At 42.5% G+C, this 24,386-nt stretch overlaps 1 protein-coding gene across 4 annotated transcripts in view; it reads left to right on the forward strand.

The window, feature by feature from the left end:
- Positions 1-4,135: 4,135 nt before the first annotated feature.
- CTTN (cortactin) overlaps positions 4,136-24,386 on the forward strand; it is a 35,535-nt gene continuing 15,284 nt past the window's right edge. The window contains exons 1-9 of one of the 4 annotated variants that reach the window (XM_077322102.1): positions 4,136-4,395; positions 10,807-10,890; positions 11,265-11,338; positions 13,880-14,009; positions 17,730-17,840; positions 18,423-18,477; positions 19,668-19,778; positions 21,386-21,496; positions 22,387-22,497. In XM_077322102.1, coding sequence (XP_077178217.1) covers positions 4,273-4,395; positions 10,807-10,890; positions 11,265-11,338; positions 13,880-14,009; positions 17,730-17,840; positions 18,423-18,477; positions 19,668-19,778; positions 21,386-21,496; positions 22,387-22,497 — 910 coding nt within the window. In that variant the 5' untranslated portion in view covers positions 4,136-4,272. Of the gene's footprint in view, positions 4,445-4,549; positions 4,569-10,806; positions 10,891-11,264; positions 11,339-13,879; positions 14,010-17,729; positions 17,841-18,422; positions 18,478-19,667; positions 19,779-21,385; positions 21,497-22,386; positions 22,498-24,386 lie in introns of those variants that run through there. The other 3 variants (XM_077322103.1, XM_077322104.1, XM_077322105.1) reach the window with 3 other exon arrangements.

A 24,386-nucleotide genomic window follows, 5' to 3' on the forward strand; every position in this document is an offset into this window, starting at 1 on the left:
TGCCAAATACAAGTTGAGCAAATGTATATAAAAATCTTTTCAGATCCAAATACTCTGACCTACCAAAAGATCACTATATATACTTAGCCGTCTTCTTATTTATTTATGGTTTGACTTTTATTCTGCCCTTTCTCAAAAAGACTCAGGGTGGATTACTTCCCCTAGAACAGGGGTAGTCAAACTGCGGCCCTCCTGATGTCCATGGACTACAATTCCCAGAAGCCCCTGCCAGCATTTGCTGGCAGGGGCTCCTGGGAATTGTAGTCCATGGACATCTGGAGGGCCGCAGTTTGACTACCCCTGCCCTAGAAGGTTAAACACGATGCCTGGAACAAGGCAGAATGGAAGAATACTTCCTGGGCAGTTTCTAGGTAATTAATTAATCCTATGGAGCCCCACCCTGAATAACCTAGGCATGTCTGATCCCATCAGATCTCAGAAGCTAAGCAGGGCTGACCCTGGCTGGTATTTGGATGGGAGATCTCCAAGGATTTGGGTGGTAGTTCCTCCAAAGAACACTAGTGGTCATGATGCCGGCCACCTCTGAATCTCTCTTACCTGGCTGCCAGACAATCCTTGGGTCTCCTGACTACAGTACACATGCCATAAGATAAATAATAAATTAATAAATGGCTACTTCTATGGAGATAAGCCACTAATATTGTATTTGAGTAGCAGCAGTTTATTAAAATGAGGGGTGGAGTGGGTGAGGAAGGAGTAGACTCATGGAAAGTATTCCTGCTGAGGTTGTTGTTTGGGCTCAGATGTGCTGATTCAGTTCTCCTACTTTCCCTTGAAGACTGCCTTATTAGCCTATGCAGCACAGTGGAAGGATTACAAGGCCAATGTGGGTGTCTCATAGAGGAACACTGTCTACTCAACAGAACTGAAATAAATTCACTGAGTACTTCTACAGTACTACACATTTCATGTTAACGCTACAGAAGAAGGCTGCCATATAGGTTAGTGCCAGATGCAAAATGGGAAAAGTAAATTTGGGAAGTTAGTTATTGCAGTTAGAAAATGGGTGGTTTGGACAGGGTAGATACTGCCAGGTCCCAACAAATCACAGTATAAAACAACTTGTGAACAAAAGGCATGCCTTTAGTAGGATTAAATGGTAACAGAAACAAAAACCAATTTAATAATGATAATACTTTGAAATGTAGCCTTTATTTCTCAAGTTAATTGTATCAGTATGGCCCATTATGCACGGCCGCCGAAACGGCGATTTCGGGTCACATGGAAAACGCGGAGGGGGAAGACGCGACGCATACCGGTTATACACGGGGCGGGGCGCGACGGCGGCAAAACCCAGAGTAACCGATTATGCACGCGCCGATCCGGGCGCCGCTTCTGGTTGCGCCCCGCTCACCCGGAAGCTGCGCTTTCTTCCGCGTTTCACTGACGCGGCTTTTTCGGCGGCATGCACCGAAGCTGCAGCCGGTTGCAGCCGGCTCCGTGCGTTATCCGTGATTTTAGTCGCCGCCATTCCACCCCGAATGTGCGCTAAAACCCCCGTGCATAATGGGTCCAAGTGTTCACATATTCAGCACAATTTTGCTTAGAGTTACTATTTTAACATTAACATTGATTTTGGGAGGGAGGGCTACATGACAGAGCTTGATCTCAACAGATCTCAGAAGACAGTCAGTAGCTGGATGGTAGACTGCCAGGGAAGTCTCATCAGGGGAAAGCAATGGCAAACCATCTCTACTTCTCACTTGCCTTGAAAGCCCTTTGCTGTAAGTCTGTAGCAACTTGATGGCACTTGTGCATATATTAAAAGATCTATACCCAGCCTCCCTCTTGTTCGACTTACAAGTTAAAATAATAAACATGCACAATAATACCTTAAAATTACAAGAAAGAGTCATAAGTGCCTCAGCCACAATAATGACATTAGCAACAATGTTAACAGCATTGCCTCTATCCATTCCCTGCCATGGATCGGATACCGATTCTCTGTCCCATAGCCAGATTGAAGAGTACCAAGCCTCATTCAGTTTTAGCTGGTGTTGCTCAGATATGTTGCTTAAAAACAAAAGTTGGACATTCGCCAGAGCTTCCTGGTCAGGGAACATTTTTAATAGGAACAGTTGAACTGCTACTTCCTTCAGTTCTTTTGGTAGGCAACCTTTTAATAAAATGGAGTTGTTTTGGATAGAGAAGCAAGCACCTTTACACAGTAGCCTTTACCAACAACCTCAAATGGATCCTAAGGCATGCTCCTTCTTCTACCGATGATACACTAAATGTTTCCCAACCAGTTTAGCAGATCAACATACTTCCGTAAGAAGAAGGGGACAATGCATGTGTCAGATGAGGGAAGAAAGTGTGTCTCTGTTGTTCCAGCCATCCCTACATTGGAACTTTGCATGCATTGTCCCAGTCATTTGGTCAAGAAAATGCCTTTGTGCCAAAAACGTTGGGTGGAGTAAAGGTCGACACTTTAGTCTTAGCAAAACCCCCATGATGATCAGTTCACATTCTTTCAATAAGGGCATTTTCCTTCAATGAAGTCTGCTCATTCGGAGTAATCAACAGAATCTGACATTCCATCTCTGTGTAGAAATGCCTCTATTTTAGCACCTTAACCAGACTTCTACTTGCTCCAAGCCTTTCTCATTTGTAGAACCCAACATAACCTGGGACAATTCCATGGTGGCTATGGTAACCTGTGAGCATAGCCAGGCAAGAGGAGCTCAGCAAAGATATTGATATCTACCAGGACTATTAACTCAAGAGTTTCCAATACTAAATCTGAGATTGTCTATGTCAGTTCAGTCAGGGCATTGCCTGGTGAGCAAGTTAAGTGCTCAGCAGTTCTCAAACTTTATGAAATGTGGGCTACTTCTAAACTCACTGCACTTTTCAGAATGCACCTGCAAAGTAGCTCCATGCAAACACCACTGAGTACATTTATATTTTGTTTTTCATATTTAGTATTTATGAATGCATAGCTGTTTTTCATAACCATTTTGCACATTATGCAGCAACAACCCCAAATTTGCTGCAGTGACATTCCCTGATCCTCCTCACCTAACTCATGTGGTACCTCCTTTTCCCACCTAGCCTCAGGATCTACCTGTGAGAGAGTGAGTTGTCCCTGGTACTCAGCACAAGAAACAGATCAAGGTCAGGTGCTGGTTGCATCAGAAGAACAACTGGTGTGGGATTATAGTTTGTCTCAGTCTCCTTTTGTAGAGGAAACTGAGACAATGTTGATGCATTGTCCCTGTGAAAGAGTAGCTGGACATGACCCTTCCAAGGTGGCACATGTATTTCCTTTTCATTGAAATTAACAATTTCCCCAAGAAATCCATGATTTAGCACATACCATGTTTCCAATTTTCTACAACTACTTGTTCTAGAGAAAATATACTTGCTTTTCCAGAATCTAAGTCTTGAAAAGTATTTATGAACAATCTCTCTCACCAACATAAAATATCATACTAATAATGGGAATGAAGCAGTTGTACTCCAGGAATGCCAAGTACAATAAAAAAAAATTTGCACACCATTTCTAGCCTTTACAATCTCATTTCCAAAGTGACATTCCAGTTGCCTACAGTGTTAGCTATCAGCACTCTACTTTTGACAGGTGAATTCACAATGTGTACACCGTTCGTTTGAACTGTTTCTTCCGTGCATGCCTGGCAGCACATAACCTTGATCAGGCAATTATGGAAAAGAGGTGCTCAAGACAGAAAAGCGATAGCAAACCTTTTTTTTCAGGCACTAGCAAATCCTGAATTCAGCTGTTCATCCTCTATCCGATGTGTGCGAACAGGAATGTCAAAATGCAGCAGAACCCGACTGAGCTGAATGCTAAACAGCCCCTTCATGGATACACCAGAGAAGTGCGCTTTTATTTCGTGACCTGCAAAAGGACACTGATAGGATGCCGTTGAGCAAGAAAAGCCCAGCTCCTGGAGCATCTTTCCAGCCGAAGCAGGGCCGACCCTGGCTAGTATTTGGGTGGGGACCAACCTGGGAGCATCCCTTGCCTGGCTGCCAGGCAAGCCTAGGGTCTCCCGGCTACTCTATACCCACGTGCCGTTCGAGAAGCCATTTCCGGCCGAACGGGATCCTCCAAACGCACCCGTGGCATGCAAAGGAGCGCCGAGAGGCCGCCGAGACGGTGCGGGCGATCGGGCCATGTGGCCGCCCAGCCCGCGGCTTTCCCGAGGCGGCTTGTTGCGCAGAAGCGCCCGTGCCAGCCGCCGGCCACAGCTCGCTCGCCTGCCTGCCTGAGCCCGATCCCACCTGATGACGCGCTCGGGGGGAAAACAGGAAGCGGGATCTTGGGAGAGGCGGAAATTGCAGCAGAAGCCGCCGCATCAGGAAGGGGAGCCGCCTGGAGAGCCAGGAAGTGGGCTGGGAGAGAGCGAAGTAAGTAGCCGGAGCGCGGCTGCCGGAGCGCCGCCGGGGGAGGACGGAGGTGGGTCGGGGAGGTCGCGGGGCGGGATTCGTCGCTGGGGGGGGGGGGTGGTAAAAAGCGGGGCCGGAGGAAGCCTGCCGTTCTCTGCCTCAGCTGCCTCCTCGGCGCCCCTCGGTCACTGCAGGTGGGGCCGCCCCGCAAGGCGCTCCGGGCTTGAGGCTGGGAACGGGCGCCTCGGCCCAGCACGCCCCCCGAGGACTGGGGTGGAGGGAACGGAAGGCCGCGTTGCAGCCCCGGGCCGGGTTGGCTTCCCTTCGCCTGGGTGCTCTTTGTTCTCCCCGTGGCGGGGCGGTCGATCGAAGGAGTCGCTATTTCTTTCTTTCTCTCTCTCTCCCTCCCTCCCTCCCCCCCCCCCGGAGGGGCGATTTGACCCTTTGCCTGCCCCCTCACGCACCCGCCCACCTTCCTGCTTTTCTGGGCAAAGCGACCCGGTCGCTAGCCGTTTGGCGCAAATGCTTGAATGGACACTTCAACTCTAGGTAGCCTAGTAGTTGGAGAGGGAGGCATGGTTAGCCTGGAGGAGGAAAGTGTCTTGTGTGCATGTGATGTCTGTGAATGAGAAATGATGGCTCACCAAAGCCCCAGTAGGGGGAACTGGACAATTTCGTTACTAAAGCATTTGTTAGATAAGAGGGGATGTGCATATCTTATTTCGTTTTGGGGCTGTTGTTTTGCACCCTCTTCTGTGTTTGCTGTTAAAAAGACCCTCAAGAGCCTGTCTTTGTGATATAGTTGGATTTCCCATTTCTTAGCCATGTGCATTGAGGACATGATAGGATCTTGATTAAGAATTCTGTTGATGCTTATTAGTAGCAAGAAGTCTGTGAAGCAACAGATTTAGAACTTGATAAATTATTGCATAATTTAGATTTTTTTGCATATGTCGGTAGCTCCTTTGTCTGCATTTTCACCAGGGGAGCTGTGGATGCCAGTTACAGAAGTGCCTGGTAACAATCATGCTTTTAAAGATGTTTTGAAACATGGACAATGCCAAAATAGGAATCTTTGAACTTAGATTAAGAATCCTTGCACCTTATGTTGCTTGTGTGAATGTAGATGCAAGGATGGTGTGTGCTAGACCTGGTCTGTCATAATGAAAGGACCAACCTTGCAATCGACTCAGGAGTGATTATCTGAATATGGAAGTGGATACTGGTTGGAAATTAATTGTAATTCCTGGGGTTGCTTTTCTTGTGATTCAGAAAAGCACATACAGTGTTACTCATGGATTACTGTCATGTGCAGATGTTTGATTTATTCAGACTGGAATCACCACAGCACTATGTTCTTCCATCATTTCAGAATGTGTCTAAGAGTTGAAATTGCTTGTAGCTTGTCTATTTCATAAGGAAGGGCTGTTCCTAATAAGTTGTAGACTTGTACAGAGTTTATTTGTATGTTTCCTTCTGATGACTGGTATAACTAAGTTGAATACAGAACTAAGATTGAGCCCCTCAGCACCTTTAGATCAGCAAAATTCATTTATTGCCACAGCTTAAATTGAATCAACTTCTTTATCCCATTTCTTATGGGTTGATCCAGAATTGCTGCAACTATTCTCTTCCCTTCCTGTCGCCTTGTAATAGTTTCCATTTGCTCCATAAACTGAATGTCAGTTACCTGTAGATGAGTCCATATTGGCATATACTTGTGTGTTGTGTTTTAAAAGCCTACTGTTTTACACAATTTTCCAAAGTACCCTTAACACTATTTCGCTCCCGTGTGTGTGTGTGTGTGTGTGTGTGTGTATGTCCAGGGTCCTGTCCGGCCAGGTCCACCCTGATTGGCCATCCCCCTCCAGCTCCCACCCTGCCTCCTTGCCTGCTAGAAGCCTTGTGGCTGTGGCCTCTATTGTCGCCCACAAGGAGAGAGGCAGTGACAGGCTTTGTGGCCCGCAGGTACACTCCTGCTGGGAGGGAGCCGGAGAGGGGGAGTTTGCGGCCTCCCTGCGGGCTGCAAAGCCCTGTCGCCAATGGCGAGGGGGAGGGCTTTCAACTCCCCATAGCCTGCTTTGTGGGCCAAAGGGAGCTACGGCCACCCTCTCACGCCCTCCTGCCTGCCGCCCCTTTCAAAGCCCATTTTTAAAATGGGTTCGACACTAGTAATAAAATAAAACCACTGTTAACTCCCACAAACAAGCTTAATCAGTTATTTAAACTAAAATCAATAGCTTTGTCAACATAAACAATCAAACCTACATTAATCTAAAGGCTAGGTTTTGCCAAAAGCAGATAGAAATAGAATGGCCTTTATTTGGAAGCTAGAAAAGACTAATGCAGAGCTCCAGATGAAGATGGGAACAGCCAGAGAGGGGCCTTTGCTAATTGTCATTTTGTGGGCAGGGTCATGTGGGAAAGGCTCAGTCATCATAGATCTAAGCCTGTACATTAAAGCCGCGAAATGAATGCTCGTTGCATCTTAGTCTGGTGCTAACATGATGCTATCTAATTACCAAGCCATGCTTTATTAAAGGAAAGGCCCTGTGGAATCGTATTTTCTTGTCCTTTTGCACTGCCATTCTCCTTTTGACTGAGAAGGTAAATTTGAATAGCATTGTGTCTACACTAGGATCATAAGTGCTGTATCAGAGTTTGCGATCCTGATCCAAAATGAGTTTGCAAGCTGTGATTAGGACTAATTGATTGCTCAGAATGGCAGTGCAGATGTAGTAGTAATCAAAAAGTGATTCATGCATATGTACAGGGTCACAAGAGAAGAGCTACCAAACTATGTTTTTAATGTAGTATCTAGGACATAAGTTGAAACCTATGAACTGTATGTGCCAGGAAGCTCTTCTCCCAGCAGTATCCTGAGAATTCCAAAAAGCTACAGCTCCAAGTCTGTGGAAAAATGCACTGAATTGCTGTGAAGAGGAGGAACAGAGTGCTGTTGTTCACCCACTCTCCCAGTGTCTTTCTGAAGATGCAAGAAGGTCTGCCATGAGAAGGGTTTTGGCAGAGTTCTATAATTTCCCTCTCTTTAGTTTAGAACAGGGGTAGTCAAACTGCAGCCCTCCAGATGCCCATGGACTACAATTCCCATGAGCCCCTGACATTCACTGTCAGGGGCTCGTGGGAATTGTAGTCCATGGACATCTGGAGGGCCGCAGTTTGACTACCCCTGGTTTAGAACCTGATCCATGGCACCTTGCCCAAAGGGCTTTGCTAGTTCCAAAGTCTCAAGACTGTGGGGGGGGGGGAACCTCTATTATTGTGACTGCCTTTTGCATGCCAGTCATAGGATCGATCCCCTTGCTAGTTAAAACACTGCTTCATCAGTCTCTTTATTTATTTATTTATTTATTTATTTATTTATTTATTTATTTATTTATTTATTTATTTATTTGATTTGATTTGTATGACCGCCGCTCTCGGAAACCGGCTCGCGGCGGTTCACAATGCTTTAATACAAATACAATATATTAACCATTAAAATTCCCCATTAAAACCCCATTAAAATAATGACTGAGTCACAATGATGGCGATTAAAAAACTATTCCCGTACAGGCCCACTGGATGAGTCGAAGGGAACGGATGGATAATTGGGCATAGGGTGGAACAATCTGGGGAACCAGGTCAGTCTAGTACTGGCCTCCCCCCTCCGGGGAGAGGGGTCCGATCTTAGCCCCGGGCCATCACCCGGCCTTAGACAAACAAAAATGAACAGGAGAACTTGTACGGATATAATTGTTTCTTGCCTTGCCTTCAATAGCAGCCTGATGCTTAGAAATTAAGGAAATGAAGCTTTTCTGGTATAGCAAAGGCAAAGCTTCAGTGGCATATTTTCCGCATGCCAAGCTCCTGTTAAAGGTACATCTGCGGGCTGACTTTAAAACAGAAAACCTGGCATCCCTACAAGTAATACATGCATTTCTGGGACTTTTCAAACCCAAATGAAGGAGGGTTAGTTCTATAGCAGACTTGCAATGAGCAATACAGGTCAGCAGACTTAATATCCCTGAAGGAGAGATTACTGGCAGAGGTTAATTTAACTTGTTAATGAAATTTATGCTTGAATCCCATGGAGAGAAGTATTTCTGTACGAAGGGAACTACTTTCCTTCCTTATCACAGGCCTTTAGAAATTACTGTGAGCTGTGAATGTCCAGCATGACATACTTGCAAGTTGATTTTGCAACATCATTTCTTGTGCTGGTTGTATGAAAAATACTCTGCACTCCATAGACTATCCATCCCTCTTGTGTGTACATTGGCTGAAAAGTAAAATTCCATAGTTACTGCTGAATCAGTAGGGAAAAAAGTAGCTGGAGGTCTCAGTTTCTGAGTTCTTTTTCCCTCTTTTTTCCAGAAATTGCTGTGAGAGTTAATGACTCATGAATATGGCATGGGTAATGTTTCTCTCCTGCCTAGCCTGAAAGAAATCAGCCAGAACAGCAAACCGCATAGAAAGCATAAAGCTTCTCTGCTGCTAGCTGTGCCCTGGGGAAAACAAGGAAGTTATGGCAGGAATGGAAAGATGTAATATCTCTTCAGAACAAGTCTGAAAAGAAGCTAAAAAACCTTTAGCAAGGTGGTTTATTTTGAAGTTTTCCATTGTCATGGCCATTTATTCAATGATTTGGAGAGAAGGGTGTGTGAGATTTATGGAATTGAAATGACACTGGAGAAAAGGGCTTTCACTCTCCTGTGACTAAACAAGAACTTGCAACAAATTGTTCACATGGCCTTAATTGATATTATGACAACTTTTTGTTTTAGTTGAAACCCATTTGATGCAAACTACATTGAACAGTATATGGAAGCGTCCTTTCTACTGCTAATTTTCCATCATTCATTGGTAGATGCTAAAAAATGCCCAAAAGCATTTTCCCACCTGCACTGAGCAAGGCTACTAGTGCTCTACCTGTCTTCAGACCACTTGGCCACAGTGATTCATGCAACGGTCACCTCCAGGCTGATTTCTGCAACTGACTACATGGTCCTACCCTTGTCCTTGACCAGGAAATTACAGCTGCTGTAAAATGCAGCTGCGATGGGTCCTCAAAGGAACATCTTGAAGGGCCTGCATCCAGCCTGTGCTGAGGCAGCTGCATTGGTTGCCGGCTATTGCTGGGATCAAGTTCAAAGTTTTAGTACTTACTTTTAAGGCAATCGGTGGTCTGGGCCCCATATACCTGATTATCCTACCTCATTATGCCCCCACAGGGCTTTTCATTCAGCAGGTAGTAATCTGCTGGAGGTCCCTGGCTTGAGGGAGGGAAGTTTGCCTGGCTTCGACCCGGGCCAGGGGCCTTTTTGGTCCTGGCCCTGACCTGGTGGAATGAGCTCCCAGGAGAGCTGTGGGCCTTGATGGAGGAGAAGAAGAAGAAGAGTTGGTTCTTATATGCCACTTTTCCCTACCTGAAGGAGGCTCAAAGCGGCTTACAGTTGCCTTCCCATTCCTCTCCCCACAACAGACACCCTGTGGGGTGGGTGAGGCTGAGAGAGCGCTGATATCACTGCCCAGTCAGAACAGTTTTATCAGTGCCATGGCGAGCCCAAGGTCACCCAGCTGGTTGCATGTGGGGGAGCGCAGGATCGAACCTGGCATGCCAAATTAGAAGTCCGCACTCCTAACCACTACACCAAACTGGCTCTCTTAGTTCCACAGACCTGTAAAATGGAGCCCTTATGCCAGTTCTGTGGTTGAGGATAGGGCAGTTAGATCTGGTCCCCCCTTGAGCAGAGTAGATCAGACCCCCCAGGCAGTCACCCCACGGGAGAGAGGGGTGTTGTTCAGAGTGGAAGTTAGTGGGAGGGCTGGTTTTTGTCATGTATAGAGTTTTAATGGGGATTTTTTCTGGGTTTTCTGCTTGTTAGCAGAAAGTCACCAGGTACGGGAGTGATGGGTTATAAGTACAGCAATATTTTTTTTAAAAACTCTGTAGTTGTGCAAAGACGAACAGGCCAAAATGTGCAAGTCCTCTCTGAACCGTTCTCTCTTGTGGCTCACAATGTGTTTCAAATAAATGAACCAAACATGTGTATGCTGACTCCGACCAGAAGGAACTTCCTCCTTTCCTTTGAAATGATGCCATTAACTATTTCTAACTGTTGAATAATAGCAAGATAATCTGTGGGAGAAAAAAACTTGAATAAATCACATTAGTCTGAGTTTTCCGCTTGCAATAATTTAGGATAGGTTAAACTCATGTACTGCCATTTTTAGCAGTCCCTAACCCCAGTGAAGGCACTGCTAGCACTGCCACTGGACTGAATGGCTCAGAATTGAATGTCAGTATTTTCCCCTAGTTTGTCAGTATGTTTCTTGTAGAACTTGGTTAATTTTGGCTGTTCAATACACTGGATCCACATGTAAGTCACAAATTTTTGTGTGAATCTGAGCCTACTTCTGATGTTTCAGATGTGGAAAGCAACTGCAGGCCACAACCTCTCTGTCAGCCAGGATGATGGTGCTGATGACTGGGAGACAGATCCTGACTTTGTGGTATGCCTCATTTTTTGTGTTTAACTGTTAACATTGCTACAGAGACAGTATTGACTTGAAGCATTCAAGTAGGAGCAGTACAAACAGTAGTCAAAACTTGAGAGAGACTTTCCTTGTGAGTGAGAAAAATATGTTCAGGTATTTGCTGGACATTTTTAGCTGAGGAATTTTCCTTAAGATGGTGATGTGAATGTGGAATTAGTTAAATTCAGGGGAAGCTGAGAAAAAGGGGGTTGTGAGCTACAGGTGTATGAACGTATAAGTCATGCTTTATCAGCATTTTGTAGTCACAAGGACCTTAAGGAGCTCTGTTCTACCCCTGCTCTGTGCTTAACTTGTGGGTCTTGTATAACATTTATCAATGTCCTTTACAGAATGATGTGAGTGAAAAAGAACAGCGTTGGGGTGCTAAAACGGTGAAAGGATCCGGTCATCAAGAACACATCAAGTAATCTACTTCTTTAATTGTCTTAACTTTTGTTCATCTATGGTGATCTTGATACACAAGAGCTGTGTACATGGAATAACCTGATATTTTAACCAAATGCCTCTAATCATATTGAATACCAGTTTCTTAGATAGACAAGGAACTGAGTGAATATTAACTGTAGTTAACATAGATGCACCCCTTGACTTTGTTTAAGGGGCAGTGGAAAGTTCACTCTATGGAGGAAGGATTCGACCTACTACACCTGCTTCAACTCTCCTAATCATGATAATGAGTCCTGGCTCTGTTTATATGTGCTGTACTCCAGTGGTGTCTGCAGCATTTTAGTGGTTGGTAAATGCCAAACTTGACAATGTCACATACCCAAGTCCACCATAGATTTTTCAATAAAGTTTTAAAATGCTGTGGGGATCTGATCCTGTTGTGATCTATGGTGTGGGGGATGATGAGTTCTCTCTCCACCACCCTCTTTTTGGCACTGATAATGATGATGTGATTTATTACCCGCCACTCCTGGACAGACAGCTCATGGCGGGTTACCATAAAAAATCCCCACAATAAAAGTATAAAACCCCAACCCTTAAATTACAAGGCATACAACAGATGGTAGCAATCCCATCCCCCCCACCCCTCCCTGACTCCGGACTCCTAGAGCCCCCTTTAAAACCCGTACCTCAGGGGAAATAAGCAGGGAGATAATATAGTCGTATGGTGCTGTATAGGCTTGTGTACCAGGGGCCTGATCCTGTCTGATTCAGCTTCGGTGGCCATTAAAGTCAATGGTGCCATTGACTTTAATGTGTTCCTGCCTTTCCTGGGGCCTGGGGGAGGGGTTTCCCACTTAAAAGCCTCCAAACTTCCAGGGTAGCTCCAGGAGGATCTTCCTTGATGCCCTTCCAAATTTCACAACAATTGAACCATGAGGTCCACATCCAGGGGTTCCAAAAGAGGGTGCCCTCATCTCTCCATCCTATCTAATGGGATGGACTCTCCATTGGATAGAATGGAGAGATGAGGGCACCCTCTTTTGGAACTCATGGTCCAATCATTGTGAAATTTGGAGGGGGGTTAGGGAAGATCCTTCTGGAGCTACCCTGAAAGTTTGGAGGCTGTAACTGGAACCCCTCCCGGCCCTGGCCCCAGGAAAGGCGGGAACACCAGTCTTCTCATTAAAGTCAATGGCATCATTGACTTTAATAGGCGCCAAACCAAATTGGTCTGGATCAGGCCTCTGGCGCACAAGCCACAGTATAACTAGTTATAGTTATACCATGGGGGGTCCAGGTCTTACTTGCTCTGGCCTCAACCAAATGCTTGACGAAAAAGCTCCATCTTGCAGGCCTTGTGGAACTGAGAAAGCTCCTGCAGGGCTTCCGGGAGCGGTTCAGCTGCCTCGGCGAAATGCTCACCCCCTAGTTGAGACTCTGGTAGAATATTGCAGGTCCAAAATGTTTCCAGGGTTTTGACTTTCTTAAATAGTAATTCACAGTTGTCTTCCAGGGCAGCTTCTAGAGACCAGTGCTGTAGTAAAGTTTCAGGATTACAAAGTCATTGCCACTAGAGCTAAAAATTGAAAGGATATTGCCAACAGCTGAAGAACCAGTTTTTCTACTGTGCTTTAGCCAGTATTGTATATTTGAAAGCACAGGAAAATTTTGTGTCAGTTACTTTCTGCTAAGGGCATGTGAAAATACTTACATTAAATGTTTAGCCAAGAATAGTCCAAAATATAAGGTTAGAGAAAAATACCCAATCAGTTCTAGAAAAATACTCAAAGGCTCAGTCCAGTGAGGAACGAGATTTTAGGGCATTTGGTCTCCACATGACTAGGAACCAATGTGATACAACTGCAAAGAGTTGTTGGAATGAATAAGGTGAGATGTTTTAGAGTTAGGGAAAACTGGTAAGGGTAGAAATGTGGGATATAAATGTTGTAAATAGAAACTCTGGTATATATACAACTGTCTGCTCAGACCCTGTGTAGAAAATATCCTGTTTGAAATTAGAAACCAATGAAACAAACTTAAAAGTCATAATAGGGTGAGCATATAGTTCACATGGATAAAGAAAATCTCTAGGATATTATAGCATTGTTCACTGTTGTTAACTTGCATTGGATGCTTTTTTATTGGAAAAGCAGTATGTATACAACCCGCAAAAGGACACACCTAGTTAATTTTCTTCTGTGACTTCCTTATCTCAGTGAGACCTATGCAAGCATCTTAAGAATCCAAGGTGTTCTGCATGAGGGCAGGGGAACTGCTGTGAATAGCTCTAGTGGGGTCTGTTACTGATTAATGCTCAGAGGAAATAGCTTGCCTTTCCACAGCAATTCAAAGGATTGAGCTGTTAATGTTTTATTAATCTAGTTCTTCTTTATTCAGTAAATCAGCCTATACAAGCAAGGAAAGGCATGCAAATATTTTGCATAAATTTCTTGCGGGCTTTTAGTAATTCTCATGTTTCACAGTATAATTAAAATGTTTAAGGGGAAAAACACAGTACTGTATATTTAGTTCATTTAATCTTTTGATTTAAAAGCATTCATCAGTTGAGAGAGAATGTATTCCAAGAGCACCAGTCCCTTAAGGAAAAAGAACTTCAGACGGGACCAAAAGCTTCCCATGGCTATGGTGGGAAGTTTGGTGTGGAACAAGACAGAATGGACAAGGTATGTGAGAAGTTAGCTTTTTAGTGGCTTTAACTTTATTATGAGCTTTATGATTTTATTGTCTAAATTATTGTATGCCGGCCCAAGTTGACTGGCTCAGGAGGGGCAGCATCAATGTGAATATAAATAATAAAAAGAGAGTCTGCATGGCTGATCTGGCCTATGTAGGCTTCATTTTTAAATGCATTGAGATTAGTATCTGGCTTGCTTAGATCTAGTCTTATTTGCGTTCCCTGTAAGTATCTTGTGTGTTTTCTTGAATGGCCATTGTTTAAGGAAGATAGTGGGCCAACTGGACATGTGGTCTGGTGAGTCAGCAGTCTGCTTTCATTTTATCCCCTAAGCATAGGCTAGGAGTCTTCATTTGCATCATGTGACATTCACTTGTTTTTCCTGCTGGCAAAAGTATTAGCATTTTGAGTTCACTCTCTAAATTGAAAGAACACCTAAATTGCAGACATGACAAAATATGCTTTAAATACTTTATATATGACACGTTCTTGAAATAAATATCACTACTGATATCATTTTGATTTTTTTGAAAACCAGGATCAGTAAACTCCATAAGAGAATATTTTGCTCTGTAATTGTCCCTTAAGCACAAACATCATCTGCTGCAAGTTATCAACATAAAGTTTTTGTTAAGTCTGCAGTTTCCTTTAAAATTGCAATATGTGCTCCATTATGGATACAATAAATCTCAGCACATTGAGCTTCATTGATTTCAGCTGGAGAGCTAAGAATAGATTTTTAATATAATAATTGCAAGGTGAACATGATAAATTTTGCATCGCATGTACAATATTTCCTAATGGCTTTCTAGTGGGTGACTTAGTAGCTGACCACAGTCTGTGTGTAGAGCCTTCTTAACATGAGGCTGCCTTTTTACATTTCAGTGACTCTAGCTGGAGACTAAGCTAATGAATGCTCCGAATTTATCTCCCAGAGTGCTATTGAACACACTCCTAACATTGGAGTCATTGCAAATACACCAACTTCCCACAGAACAGTGTTTTTGCTCAGGATTGTGATGATACTTTTACATTGAAGCAGCTACAGAATGCCACAGAGATGGGAGGGACCCTCAGAATTCTGACTTTTTAATGGGTTGTAGTGGGAGTGTCCCAGACTTTGGCTGGTAGAGCTCATTTAAGAACTGAACAGCTCTTGTTGCTCCAGACTAAAACGTTTCATTGATCTTCACTCTTTGTGAAGGGGTGCTTAAGGGGTACACGGCTCTCTTTCAGGTATTCATGAAATGAGATCCCTTGCATTTCCATATGTATGTACTCTCAGAAGCTAAGAAAAAGTCCCTCTATGTATTTCAAGAATTTGGTTCTGTATGGGTTGAAAAATTAGATTTCCAACACTAAGACTGTTGTTTCCCAAAAGCAGCAGTAGTTAAGAGTGGGAAAGTTGCCTTGACACTGACCTCCTCTTCCTCCAGCATGAAGCCCTGATGCAGATTTAGTCACAGAAAACAGATCTCCATATTTCTAAAAGCTATGTGCATGAACCATTTTTAATTCCCATGAGACACTTCTGTATGTGTGTTAATAATTTATCATGGAAGGGCCAATTCTGTGAATTCTACATAAGAAACCAACCTGGGACACTTGACTTGTGTTGAGGTGATACAAGCTCAAGAGGAGTGAGGAGTCAGAACACCCTACTACGTAAGCAAATTTATGATAGAGATTTCACTCTGTGTAGTCAGATGCTCTTTCAGCATCCCTGCACTGGGGCTGAGCTAGACAGATAGGTTAAAAAAATTACTAGGACACCTCCTGTTTTCATCAGTGATGATCCCTTTCCTCAATGATCCATTTGCTTTCTGTTGGTGAAAAGCATTGCTGGCTTTAAGCATTACTATTAATCATATGCAAAAAAAGCATTATAAAATGCACTAGGTGACTCATCTCTGGGATTCTTTCCGGTAACATCCACTGTCTGTGAGGAGGTTGCTGTGGCCCAACACAGCACCAGTTGCTTTGCATTGTGACATAAATCAAATCAGTTCTTTTCCTTAAAAATTCATGAAGGAAAAATGTGTTAATGGAGATGGGAGCTTCTGCAGCAGCCAAAGAATCTGGTACCTACTTCGGCACAGGGTGGGGAAAGTCATATTTCAGACTGGTATTAAGAAGGTACAACATTTTTCTCAAATTTTAAAAAGCACTGCAAGGGATGTTTCCATGCTCAATTCAAAATGCTTGTTACTCAGTACCCTTTGGGACTGTGTACCTAAAAGAATGACCTGCATGCATGGATCTCTTGCACATCTAAGGTCAGCTTTTGATGCCCTGCTCCGTATTCCCCCACTTTCTGCTTTTGATGCCATGCTCCACTTTTTCCCCCCAGGTTGCAACATTGGGTTAAAATTTAGCTTTAAAAAAAGAGCAGGTATTTTGTTGATTAGTTGATATTATTGTACATGCCTTTTTAGTGCCATATTGGTTCTTGTTCTGAATTCTCAGCTGATATTTATTGATTATCTGTTCCTGGAATTGTAAAGATTTTGTTGCTGTCTTTAATGGTATGCTGATTATGTTGTTTTTAATATTTATTACTTTAGAGGCCAAGTAGATTTTAAAGCACGGAATATATGCAGTTATAGAAATATTTCCCCATTGCATTAACACCAAGTGAACTCTGAACACAAGATTAGAGAAACCAGCTTGTGTGTAGAACAGAAGTCTTTTAAGCCGATAAGATTAGCTGTGCTTTCCTCTAGCATGTTAACATCATACTTTTACAAATGAAGATTGATTTTTATAATCCTGGTACCATGTAGCATCTGTGGAATGGTCCAGCAGATTTTCTTCTGCTTCAGTTATAGTTTGGAACAGTATTCTATTCTCCCTTTTCCTACGACTAAACAAGTTAAATCCAGAAATGGTAAGGCAAGTTGTCGCAAAGCTCCTTTATGGTAAAGGATATTGTAGGCTCATTCTGTTTCCTCTGTCTGAGTGCAACAAAAATGTGTGGACCAAATGTGGAGGAAGTTGTTAAGACTTGATAAGAGACTTTCAGGAAGGAGGTGTGGCTGGCAGTTTCCTGTAGGATAGCAATATAATATTCTTGGAAGGAACTGTTGTTAGTTGCGAGCACTTGTAACTGGAAGATGCTCATTGCCAAAATAATGTATCATCAGTTATAGTAGCTCCCCTTTAAAACTAATTTTAAATGGAATTTAAATTTTTACCCTGTCAGCTGTACATAGTGGTAGTGCAGGTATATCCATTCCTCTTGCTGACATGTATCTCCAGGTTATGTGCAAGAATGTGCCCCACAATATATCACTTCTTTTGCCATGGACAATAGCTATGTTCACATATCTCAAACAAACCAAAGTTTCCTGGTAGAGAACTAACTGCCATTTCTGATTGTGTTAGAATTCACTTTTTTACCAAGCTGTAGTTTGCTTCTTGTTTTCAAACCTGGATTCTAAACTACTGTTCAATGTTACCTTATAGTCCTGGTTTACAGGCAAGTATTACTAGTGAAAGCTTTTAATGTATCCTCTTGGATGTCACAACAAGGTGTATGTGAAGGGAGCAGGGTGTGAGTTCAAGGTTTCCTATGGTTTCTTGGAACAAACACAGTTTGGTTATCTCAGTGTTGCCATTGATAGGTAATGGTAAACATGCTGACCTTTAGAAGCTGGAGGGCAGTGTGTCTGAAGGATACCTTCTTTAATCTGTGTATGTCTGTTTTCAGTCAGCTGTTGGTCATGAATATCAGTCTAAGCTTTCTAAGCACTGTTCTCAAGTGGACTCGGTTAAGGGCTTTGGCGGGAAATTTGGTGTGCAAGTCGATAGGGTTGACCAGGTAAGCACTTCATACATTTCTAGAACTGCCAGAAGTAGCTGACTTTGACTTTTAATGCAGGGGTGGTAACTGATCATTCTGCAGCTTGATGTAAATTCTGCTAATTGTCTTCTGCTGTATGTATTCTTGTTCTTGAAAATACATAACTTAGAAACAGGTGTCGGGGGGGGGATGATTCAATAATACTTTGATCTAATGTAGATGGTTAGAATGAGCATCTCTTGGAACTTGGGATTGTAATTTTTAAAAACAATCTTGAGCCACAAATTAACCGTAGGTACCCGGACAACTCTAAAACTTGAAAATGATGTGTGGGAAATACATTGCGCTAAATTATGAATTGATTAAATTTGTAATGCACAACATACATGTATTTGTGTTTATTTTATTTTGTCAAGTGCCCCAGTCAGGTTCTTGGAAAGATGACAAACGTTTTCTTTATAATATTAAGTGAGATTTTTAGTGGAGGAATGATGCTTCATAATACAGGTGGCTCGTAAACACTGTAAAGCCAGTTATCATTATTTGTTGTTTAAAAATGTCCTTCTGCACTTATTCTTTCTCCTCCTATTTTTCCTGCAGTCTGCTGTAGGGTTTGAATACCAGGGGAAAACTGAGAAACATGCGTCTCAGAAAGGTAAAACATTTTGAGGAATGTGTGTGAAAATGTTCTTGCACAGCAAGTGACTACCCGAGTGTCTTCCAGCTTTGTTTTAACATGAAGCCTTATGGAATAGTCTGTAACGTCAGTACACTGATTAGCAACTATTGTGGGTGGAGTGTTTACCTCTATGATTATTGAAGCTAAGCCTTTCCCCCTTCTTGAGATTTTTTTTGTTCAAAAGATGCTACCTAATTTTGTTCAGGGTTTGGCTATCATCTCTCCTCAGGTCTCCTCGCTGCCACTTAGAAGGTTGTCCCCTTCTTTGTGCACACTTTGCAAGTCCCACCTATTACCTACTAGGTCCAGTATCTTTAAGTCTCCTATAGCAAAAGTGGTATTGTTTCCATTAACACCTAGTTGTTCTTCAGGAGACAAGTAAGGCTATTTCCATTGCTTTGATCTGTTTCTAGTCAGTTGCCTTGAGTTTTTATTTTGAAGAAGCATGATATAAATATATAATTAAAGTGGTGGATCTGATCCTCTGTTCTTAGGGGCGAAGCCAGCTTAGTGTGGTTATGAGCAGCGACTTCTAATCTGGCAAACTGGGTTTGATTCCCGGCTCTTCCACATGCAGCCAGCTGAATGACCTTGGGCTAGTCACTGTCCTAATAGATCTGTTCTCACAGAGCAGTTCTGTCAGAGCTTTCAGCCACACCTATCTCACAGGGTGTCTGTTGTGGGGGAGAGGAAGGGAAAGCGACTATAAGCAACTTTGAGACTCTTCTGAGTTCACACATGGTGTTATAAAGGATTTTTTTCTTCTTTTTTTCTGGAGTTTGGAGGCAGGCAATTCTTGGATTTAAAGTTACAGTGAAACAATGTAACAATACAAATGTTATAATTTATATTTTTGAAGGGCTGCGACACTTCTAGCAACGATATGGGTAGAGTACATATGTGTGTAAAGTGTTCTTCCTGTTTTAAGGGGCTTTTAGTGGAAGAGTAGAGCATTTGCTTGGTGTGAAGAAGGTCCTAGTTCCAATCTTGCCATCTCCAGTTAAAAGGATTATGTATTTGGTGGTATGAAAGACCTGGGGGAGATGCAGCTTCCAATGACCATTGGACCAATGGTTTGATTCAGAATAATGTGTTTTCATGTGTTCAGGTATTTTGCTGTGCTATAGCAATTTCTGATTTAAACATGTATCTTATTCTGTTCTCAGACTACGCAAGTGGATTTGGTGGTAAATACGGAGTACAGGCTGACAGGGTTGACAAGAGTGCAGTGGGATTTGATTACCAAGGAAAAACGGAGAAACATGAATCACAGAAAGGTTGGTTTCATCATATTGTCATCTTTTGATTTCATACACTGTATTAATTTAGCACATTCATAATTTGTCCTTTGGTCTTATAAATTGTTTTTGGGTTAATCCAATTAATTTCTCTTTCACATCTTTGAAAAGCTTGTTTTATGCTTTAGCTAACTTCCAGTGAGAATTTGGATATTACATTAGAGAAACCTGTCAAGTAGGTTTTATAAGAAAACCTGAATGCCATTAGGATGGATCCCCAAAAGCTATGGAGCTTTTGCAACGGGAAAAAATCTTTCTTGTGACAGTACACCTCCTTTGTTGTTGGGTGTCTGGGGGGGTTGCAGGGGGGAAGAGGAATTGTGGAAATTGGTCCCCTCTACTTGCCTGAGTGAAAGATTATTTGCATTGAAAGCGGTGTGGTTGGGGATAGGTAGAGACTGTTTTTATTAGATTAGCAATATACAGGGTTCAGCAGTCTTCTAAGCATTAAAAGTTCATATTGTTGGTGTAACCCTGGTTTTGTGTGGATTTTATTTCCTTATTTTTATGCTGATTAAGATAATGTTCCTACAGCCATGCACAATAGAGTGGTTGCAAGCAATTTCAGCTGGCACAGTGAAAACACAGTAAGGATAACACATCATCAAACGAAGCCCCTAGAACCTTAAACAACAGCACAGTTGTATGTGTGTGTGTGGGAGGGGGGGGAGAGCAACCACAGTTTTCTTCAAAAGCCCAGGAGCATAAAAGAACCTTTACCTGTAACTTAAAATTAAGAAATAGGTGGTAAGCTAATGAACATCTGGAAGGAATGCTGCAGATGAGACCTAAGATGGACACGGTCCTAGTAGGCAATAGCTTTATCTCTAAGAGCAGAGAACAGAGAGCACGGTTTCCTTTCAGAGTCATGGGTAGGCTGATATAGACTTTTGTTTCAGTCATGGATAGGCTGATATAGACTTCCTTTCAGAGTCATGGATAGGCTGATATAGGAACAGGTGGAAGCCATTTAGGTATCCTGTTCCAGACCATTTCATTTGTTTACAAAATGTATGTCCTGCCTTTCTGCCCTTAAAAGGGCTACCCTGAGGTGGCTAACAATTTAAAACATATATGATAAAAATCACATTTTAATAACCTTTAAAATTAACCCCTCAAATGCACATCATTAAAACAATTAAAAACAGTTAAACTACGTCCTGATCATAAAAAACAACTTCAGATTGTAGAACTGTTGCCTTTGTTCCAGTTTTCTTCCCAGTTACATATCCTATATTTTTTCAAAAAATAATATACTTTGTATTTAATACTTCATAGTCATTTAGAACTTCGTCATCATTGCTGTGGATCAAATATGGCTGATTTCCTCGCTTTGCTTTGTCCATTTCAGTTTATTACTTGACACTAAATGTTTAATGGCCTCTGTTGAACAGACTGTGGTACAAGTGATTCCTAGACAGAGGTAAACTTTGGTTTGTGTCTTTGATCTCTGGTGGCTCTTTTCTACATGACAGTCGTCATAGTGATGAATATGCCTGTATGATCTAACTCCTCTCGTTTGGCTAGAAATAGGCAAATGTCTTACCCTGCACTATCATAAATATTTTTTTTACTTCTGTCCCCAGATTATTCCAAAGGTTTTGGTGGTAAATATGGTGTTGACAAGGACAAAGTGGACAAAAGTGCTGTTGGCTTTGAGTACCAAGGCAAAACTGAAAAACATGAATCACAGAAAGGTTTTTAATTTTTATTTTATTCAGTGAAGTTCTGAGTAATCTTTAGATTTATCAGCACAACTAAGTTACTAAACTATGGGTTTTAGAAAACCTTCCTTGCTTTCAAAAAGCCTTCCCACTTGAAGGTGCCCAGCGTATCCTAAATAGGTGGCAAAGGAACAGCCTCTGTGGTTGAAAGGAACCCTCTGAAAGTGTCAAGCTACTTCACAGCACATAATGCCCTCCTTAAACTGACATTGACTTTTTGTGTCCAGTAAAAAGGTGCATACCCGATAGTTACTGCTGTGGCAAGCCTGTGGCAACTACTGCATTGGTCATAGCTTATTTAAAATTTGGACTTGGCCTCCTGGAGAGCTACTTATAGCACAGTCAGGTGGAGAGCTGTTGGGTAATGCCCCTTTCCATGAAGCTTGCTGTTCCAAAAACACACTCGTCCAGAAATAGGCTTGCTAAATTGTATGGGGATTTATAAAGGCCCACAAGCCCTTGTGCATGGGCTTAGCAGCTACCATTCTTGTAAACTGCTGCTTTATATGAATTGAGCCATTGAGAATTATTGAGATTCGACAGCACAATATTGAAGGATATATGAATATATGGAGGCAAGCAGTAAGGAAGAAATGACAAAATAAATAAATGGAAAACCTTGCTTCCTTGACAGCTGTTTTAAGTATACTAAAAATTTCAGCCATGGTATACTATTTCCCTACATTTCTGTTGAGTTCTCATAAAGTGTCTACTTCCATTTTGTAAGAGGCTATGGACTTCTAGCAGTTCTTCTTCCTCTTGTAGACTTGAAGTGGTTCCAGAAACACTTCCACTTTAACTGCTTAAATTTCAGAGATCAAGATGAGATCTCAATAACTGCTTTTGGAATTTTTTGTACACAGACTACACCAGGGGTTTTGGTGGAAAGTTTGGGGTACAGACAGACAGACAGGACAAGTGTGCACTCGGCTGGGATCATCAGGAGAAAGTACAGCTACATGAATCTCAGAAAGGTATATGTTGATGCTTAATGTCAACTGACACAATGTGTAGAAGTTAGAATGTAATAACACTGTGATTGGTATCAATTCTAGAAGCAGAGTATATGATTTTGTTTTGAGGTAAGTCCAGACATACACTTATGTGATGAAACTTATGACATTTATGGCTTAGACTCTAGGTCTGCATTTGTGGGAGTTGAGTCAGTGATTTCTCTCTCCTTCAGGCTGCAGCCCCTTGGGCCATGTCACATGTGACCCCAGAGACGCCCCACCCCATTTTTGAGAATTGCAGAGATAGGAGAAATTACTTGCACTTGTCTTCCTGTTTGGAATGTGTAAGGCCTCCAGGCAGCACTTGTAATGATTGCCTGCTTCTGTTGCTTTTCCTCTTTTGAATAAATTATATCTACTGGTAGCTTAACTCACCCACAGAGTTGATTTATGAGTAAGTCAAATCAGCCAAAGCATTAATTTATGGCTAAGTTCACTTGGGGTGCTCTACTCATTACTGTGGATATTCCCCATTCATAGTATTTATTACTAGGGATTCTACTTGGATATTCTGTACTTATTTCCCGTTTTAAGTGGCTTGATAGTGGCAAGGAACTGTATGGTATATTGTGGTGAAGCAGTTGTTACAATAATGTTTCCATGAGCTAGAACAGAAGAGTTCTGATGGACCAGATGAGCTGTCCATCTATTCCAGCATCCTATCTCACACAAAACCTAACAGGGCATAGTCTAAGGCTTTCCCCCGATATTGCTTCCTGCCACTGGTTACCGCCTTTGAATGTGGAGGTTTCTTTTAGTCACCATGATCAGCCTTTGGTCATCCTCCATGAACCTGAATAATCTAGTTTAAAGCTGCATATGATTGTTGCTATCATTACATCCTCAGGCAACAAATTCTACACTTTAATTACTCATTGAGTTAATGTTTACTTTTGTCTGCCCTGAATCTACTGCCCATCAACTTCAATGTCTGTCCAGAATGCTGATATTTTGGGAGAGGGAGGAAAAGTTCTGTCCACTCTTTTTACCTCATGCATACCTCTGTCTTGTCCTCCCCTTAGCTGTCTTTTATCTCATAGTTGGTGCTCCAGTCCCCTAACCATCTTGGATACCATCCTTTTCCAAATGTGCAGCATCCTTTTTGAGACACAGTGACCAGATCTGCACACAGTTTTCCATATGCACCATAGGTCTATACAATAATATTATAATTAGGAATGGGTGCAAACCAGTTCATGAGCCAAAATTTGGCACAAACTTGACCCAGTTTGGAGCCCCCAAGCCGACGCTGGGTAAGGCGCCTTCCCTGAATATTTATCAGGCTTGTCTGGTTTGGTTAGGCTGTTCAGGCCATTTAAACCCAACAGCTGAGCAGTACAGTTCCACAGCTGACCTTTTAGGTGAAATGTCTGCCCGCTATTTAAACCTGAGTTGGGTCTGCCTCTCAGATGGTAGGTTTAAATGACTGTGAGCCATTAAACCCATTGGTTTCACTCCCCTGCCTGCTTTGACACAGGGGAAAGCAAATGGATGGGTTAAATGGGTGCTAGTCATTTAACCTCTCCTGAGCGATCCCACCCCCCCATGGTCAGGAGAAAGGGGGATTAGAACTGGTTAGCTTGGTTTGGGGAACACCCTGAACCAAACTAGAATTTTTAGGTTTGTCCCATCCCTAAATATTATTTTGGCCACTTTTGTTTTCTACCTCTTTCCTAATCCTTAACATTGAGCTTTCCTTTCTAATTGTGACACACAGGACTGAGACTTTCATGGAGCTATCGACCATAACCCAAGTCTCTTTCCCTCTCTATCTCAGTAAGTTCAGACCCTATTAGCCTATACTTGAAGCTGGTGTATTTTGTTCCAGCATGTATTGCCCTACACGTCCT

Source organism: Paroedura picta, chromosome 2 (assembly GCF_049243985.1).
Source record: "Paroedura picta isolate Pp20150507F chromosome 2, Ppicta_v3.0, whole genome shotgun sequence".
Taxonomy (NCBI): Eukaryota; Metazoa; Chordata; class Lepidosauria; order Squamata; family Gekkonidae; genus Paroedura; species Paroedura picta.